General features: G+C 39.3%; 1 protein-coding gene across 1 annotated transcript in view; it reads left to right on the top strand.

Moving 5' to 3' along the window:
- Positions 1–5,000, top strand: part of LOC138059754 (apolipoprotein L2-like) — a 6,751-nt gene that overhangs the window by 424 nt on the left and 1,327 nt on the right. The window contains exons 1-4 of the mRNA XM_068905362.1: positions 1–209; positions 818–909; positions 2,958–3,334; positions 4,627–5,000. The exon at positions 1–209 is cut by the window's left edge and continues 424 nt beyond it; the exon at positions 4,627–5,000 is cut by the window's right edge and continues 1,327 nt beyond it. Coding sequence (XP_068761463.1) covers positions 4,644–5,000 — 357 coding nt within the window. The 5' untranslated portion in view covers positions 1–209; positions 818–909; positions 2,958–3,334; positions 4,627–4,643. The remainder of the gene's footprint in view (positions 210–817; positions 910–2,957; positions 3,335–4,626) is intronic.

Here is a 5,000-nt window from a genome sequence, read left to right as displayed (position 1 = left end):
AATCCATCGAAACAAGAAACCATGTTCGTGTTCTTCTTACCTATCCCTGAACGGTTTTACCAGGTCTTCGAAAAGGTTGGAAAAAAAAATTACCAGATTACAGACCTGGGACAAACTGGTGTTGTAAAGGCAAACTCGAGGCCGACAAAAGCTTTATGTATCACGTTAAATACATTCCATGGAAAAGAAAGGACTCCAACAAACAGAAGGTAGAATACCTTTTAACTCTGACATTTCACGAATTATTTCTGTTAGCCCGTTGTACAAGTTAAAACATAAACAAATATATAAATAACGAGGAAAATGTCACTTATTGGATGCGGAGGGCCTACGAAAAGAGGCCCAGTGTCATGAAAATACTGACCAACAAAGAGACAAGTCTAGTTGTGTATATATTTATTTCTAACTTTTGATATCCAGTCGATATTATTTACTTATATTACATTCACATGTTTAATCAAAAGTAAATCATAAGAACGATTAAATCGCTTTGATTTCTCAAGGCCCTTGCAAACTCTTTTCTTTACATATTTCATTTTTTCCGAATCAATTTAGCCAGTAATTATTATTATGTTAGTGGCCAGATTAAATCAAACCAAGGCATATTAGACATCCAGAAAGGAAAAGAGAAGGAAAACAGGTAATTTTCCCTCTTGTTTATTTACTACTTTACTACTAGCAAAAGCCAGAGTGTAAAACTGGAACTGGTTTTTTATGATAACTTAGTATCATTATTTTAGAGCCTTCAATTGAATTAATTTGAACCAATAAAAGGGTACATCTGAAAAATCTGAAATAAATTTTCATGTTTGCATAGATCACAGATTACATGTCCTTTGCAAAAAAGACTTGGGTCTCTACATGCATCAGCTCTGTGGAGATACTTTGCACTGGATTTTGCAACAGCTGGTATGTACTGGTGAACATCGAGAAGGGCAGATGCCATATGCATCGCTTTTGACAACTATAGATTATCTGGTATGCGAAGGAAGGGAGACTTTTAATGTAAAGGTGGTATCATAAAATGTCACCTGTAAGAAATTTTCACCAAAGGTCTTAAAAACCATCACAAGTCATTTCTTAGTCCTCTTGCTGCGCAATGCCAACAACTGAGGCAAACGATATACAGAAGCAAATCAAACAGTTCAGGTGTAGTGTGAATAAGAATATATTATTTATTTCCTTTCTTGAGCCCTTCATTTTAATCATGCCTGTAGTGAGTCTAAATTAAGAGACATTTCAATAATAATAATAATAATAATAATAATAATAATAACAACAACAACAGCAAAAGAATAATAATAATCTTGAAAATAACAGTAAAAATTCCTTTGTTTTCTATACAATCTGCTGCCTTGTGTTACTCCGTAACTATTAAATCCTGATCACTTTTGGGAATGAGGTTACACAAATTTAGGAATTGTGGAGCATAATACAGAGAACCGTGCATGTGCACATTTCAGTATCTTGAAATTCAGAAATCTGGTAATAAATTAGCAAGTTCACTGTGATGCTACATTGCATCCTATTTTATCCCTGAAAGCAGTACTCGATGTATCCCTGGTTGGGGAGGTGCGGCGCGGCCCCTCATACCCTGACCCTGTTTAAGACAAATATCGCTGATTTTCCTACCCATTTTAAGACAGAATTCCGATTTTTGATACCCTGTTTAAGACATTTAACCCAGTTTAAGACAAAAATTGATAAATCGATAACCTGATTAAGACAAAAAATGCTAAATTCGATACCCTGTTCAAGTCAAAAATCCCGAAAACCATACCCTGGCTGGCGGCACGTCCCCATTAAGCCCTTATAAGGGAGTACCCCCCCCCCCCCCCCGGGGATAAATCAAACACATCATACGATCAGCTGTTATTGCTTTAATTTCAAGTACTATTTGACATCACCTCTACATGTAGCTACTGTATGCCGGTCTCAATAAAAAAATATCTACAGACTTACTCGCTTGTGTGGTCGTTTTTAACTCCAGTGAATCGACCTGAGTGTCACAACCCACGAGGTCGCACCGCCATTTTGACCGCCTTTTCGCGACCCTTTTCGCCACTACAACGATCGCACATGCGCAGACGTTTGACCGCTGTGTTGGTGCTTACCAGTTAGCCAACAAATCCCGGAAATTTCGGTTTTAGGTCAAATGGAAAGGCTAGGCAATTTTCCGGAAAATCTTTTCGGAAATTGTAGACAACCTCCAGAGGTAGTCCTCTTTTTCCGTTCGGAACGGAATTCGCGAAATGCTCTTACCATTTGCGAGAACCTTCCGTTTCCAGGCCTTTTCTCACAAGATCGAGTAAAATATGCGGGATGGAATGCTGTGTAGTAAATGGTATTCGCCATTTTTATCCGGTTGGTCATTAAATTCGGAAATGCGCTTACCTTTATGTAACGATCATTCCATCCGGATTATTGGCTAAATGGTAAGCACCCCTAATTTCCAGTTGGGTCCCCCCCTTTTTGTCCAAGATGGCGGCGGATGACTCTTTGAGAAAAATGAGCAGGATTCAGAGCTGACTCATCGAATTAACCGTCAGTGGAATGTGAAAAGATACTGCATGGTCCTCATTGACAGGATTACTAGAGCAATTACAAAATACACGTCCACCTAGAAGCGTTACCATTTAAACTTGTCACCGCAGTCTGCGGTCCCGTAGTGAAAGACTGTAGAATAACGAATGAATAATTAAGGTCTCGGTAAAGGTAAATTTAGGCGTCTCGCTCAAATTTCTTCTTTTTCCAAATCTTGAATCGGTGGGCTGTGAAGTATATTTTCCCAAAAAAAATCGTAAAGAAATAATTTTAAAATCGCCTTTTTCCTGTTTCCCGCCATAATTTGCGCGCGAAAAATGATTTTGGTATCACGCAAGAGATCATCAAGGTAAGAGAGTGATTCCCCCATATAGGCCCTCCAACTAAGGTAATCCATCTTAATCTATTTTCAGATATGGTACCCAGTTCTTCTGCGAATTTTACTCGCGCGTTGCGTGGGCAAACTCGGCGGCTTTACACGCAAGGCCGCGCGAAACTTCCTGAGACAAAATGGAGGCAAATGTGGAAAAAAGTCCTTTAATACGTTTTGTCGACGAACTTGACTTTAAACAGATACCGGTTTCAGTAAGAAGAAAGAGGAATGTCCACCCGGACTAATTCTAATTGATTCAAACTGTGATAAGGCTGTTGGTGTCACCACCGAATCTGTGGCTGTTCGAACAGTCTATGAACAATTACTGACAAAAATATGCAGAAAAAGAGTGAAAGTTTTCCCGCAAGCAATGAAGGAGTGGGACTTACAAAAACAAAAGAAAGTCGGGACGTAGATGTAAGTTTGCGAGAGAAACTTAAGGGGTTTGTTGTAAGAAGCAAGAGACAGTAGCAGTATTAGGGAGTTTGAAAAATTCCCAGCGGCAATGGCAAAGGGAACGTTGTGCAGAATAATGGCTCACCCTGCGAGGAGAGCCTCTTTTATTTTTTTTGCGCGCAGTGGCTGTGCTTGTACGTTATAAATAAATCTCTGTACATTTCTTTGTCGTCCTCTGCAAAACAACATCGTCAAATGATCAATTTCTGGGGTTTACCTCGGTGTAAAAACCTATGAAACTTTTTCTTTGTTTTGCTAGCTCGTGGTAGGGTTAGGTTATTGTTTGATGTTTCTTGGCTCTTTTGTTTTCCTTTGTGTTACGTCATCTGTGAGTTTCACAGGTTTTTACACCGAGGATGAGCCCAATTTCAAATTACGAGTACATCGGGAGAGTGCGGTCGCGTGCTTGAACACTGAAATTAATACACATCTCGTCGTCTTCTTTATCAATAAGTTACTGCGACATGGCAAAAAGAGGTTAGTAAGAAAATATTTGTTGTTGTAAAAACGACAAAGAAGCGCGAAATTAAAAATAAAAAAAAAAAGAAATCTTATACATTTTCACCATGTTTGATGACATCGGTTGTTGAATTGATGGTTCACGTTGTTATATAAATTGTTAGTTACAGTTGCATTTATAACTGCAATGTTTGTCACATATTATGTACTTCAAACCCCTGTGAATAAGATGCGAATAAAACAATATAATACGGTATGTTTACGACCAAGCCAGCTCAATGATCTGCGATATTGGCCAAATAAAAGACGACAAATAACAGTATGCGACTTCAGTACAGTTTCAAACCAAATCGTAGAACTGATGGCGATCGCACACAACAAAAACGTAGAGCAAAATCTGGCCGACTGAATCGAAAGCGTACTTCATTTTATTTTCAATTTAGTTCACTTCCGTGTTGGACTCAACCTCGTTCCCAGGGTCTCGCTCGCCCCAGGCATTAAGATGAGAGACCCTGGGAACGAGGTTGTGTTGGACTAACCATTCGGTTTTCAATGTAACAATACTTGAAGTTTCTCAGCACTTATTTTTAACATGATCTGTATTCAGACACTTTGTTTTGCCAATAAAATATTCAAATTTATTCTCAACTTGGTCCAACTTCTCTGCTTACCTTGTCTCGACAAAGGAGGCAGAGAAGACCCTGGGAACGAGGTTGAAGAAATGGTCTGCTCTATTTTTAGAAAATCCGCTTGAAGCACACGTTTGATGTGCATTTTTCACTGTTTTTTTTTAGGAAGTGCTCCGTCAATAATGGCGAAAGATGATAATAGAGACGATGTAGCAGCAACTAAGGATTCGCTTATTGTCAACCAAACCAGAGAGGGGTTTGAAGAATTACACAGACTGAGAATGAAATTAATTTACGCCTTCGTTCAGTGGATACCGATCAGGCAGCGTACTTTAAAGCGGTTGGAAGAGCTGGCGACAAAACTACACGAACATCACAGGAATGTGAACGTAGCAACCATTACAGGAGCATCCATGGGCACTGTAGGAGGTATTCTGTCTGTGGCAGGTCTCATCACTGCACCTTTCACATTTGGTGCTGGGATCATTGTGTCTCTTGTGGGAGCTGGGATTGGTGGTACAGGAGGACTGGCTATGTCA

Source organism: Montipora capricornis, chromosome 8 (genome assembly GCF_036669925.1).
Source record: "Montipora capricornis isolate CH-2021 chromosome 8, ASM3666992v2, whole genome shotgun sequence".
Taxonomy (NCBI): Eukaryota; Metazoa; Cnidaria; class Anthozoa; order Scleractinia; family Acroporidae; genus Montipora; species Montipora capricornis.
This window is presented reverse-complemented; position numbering and strand designations above follow the sequence as displayed.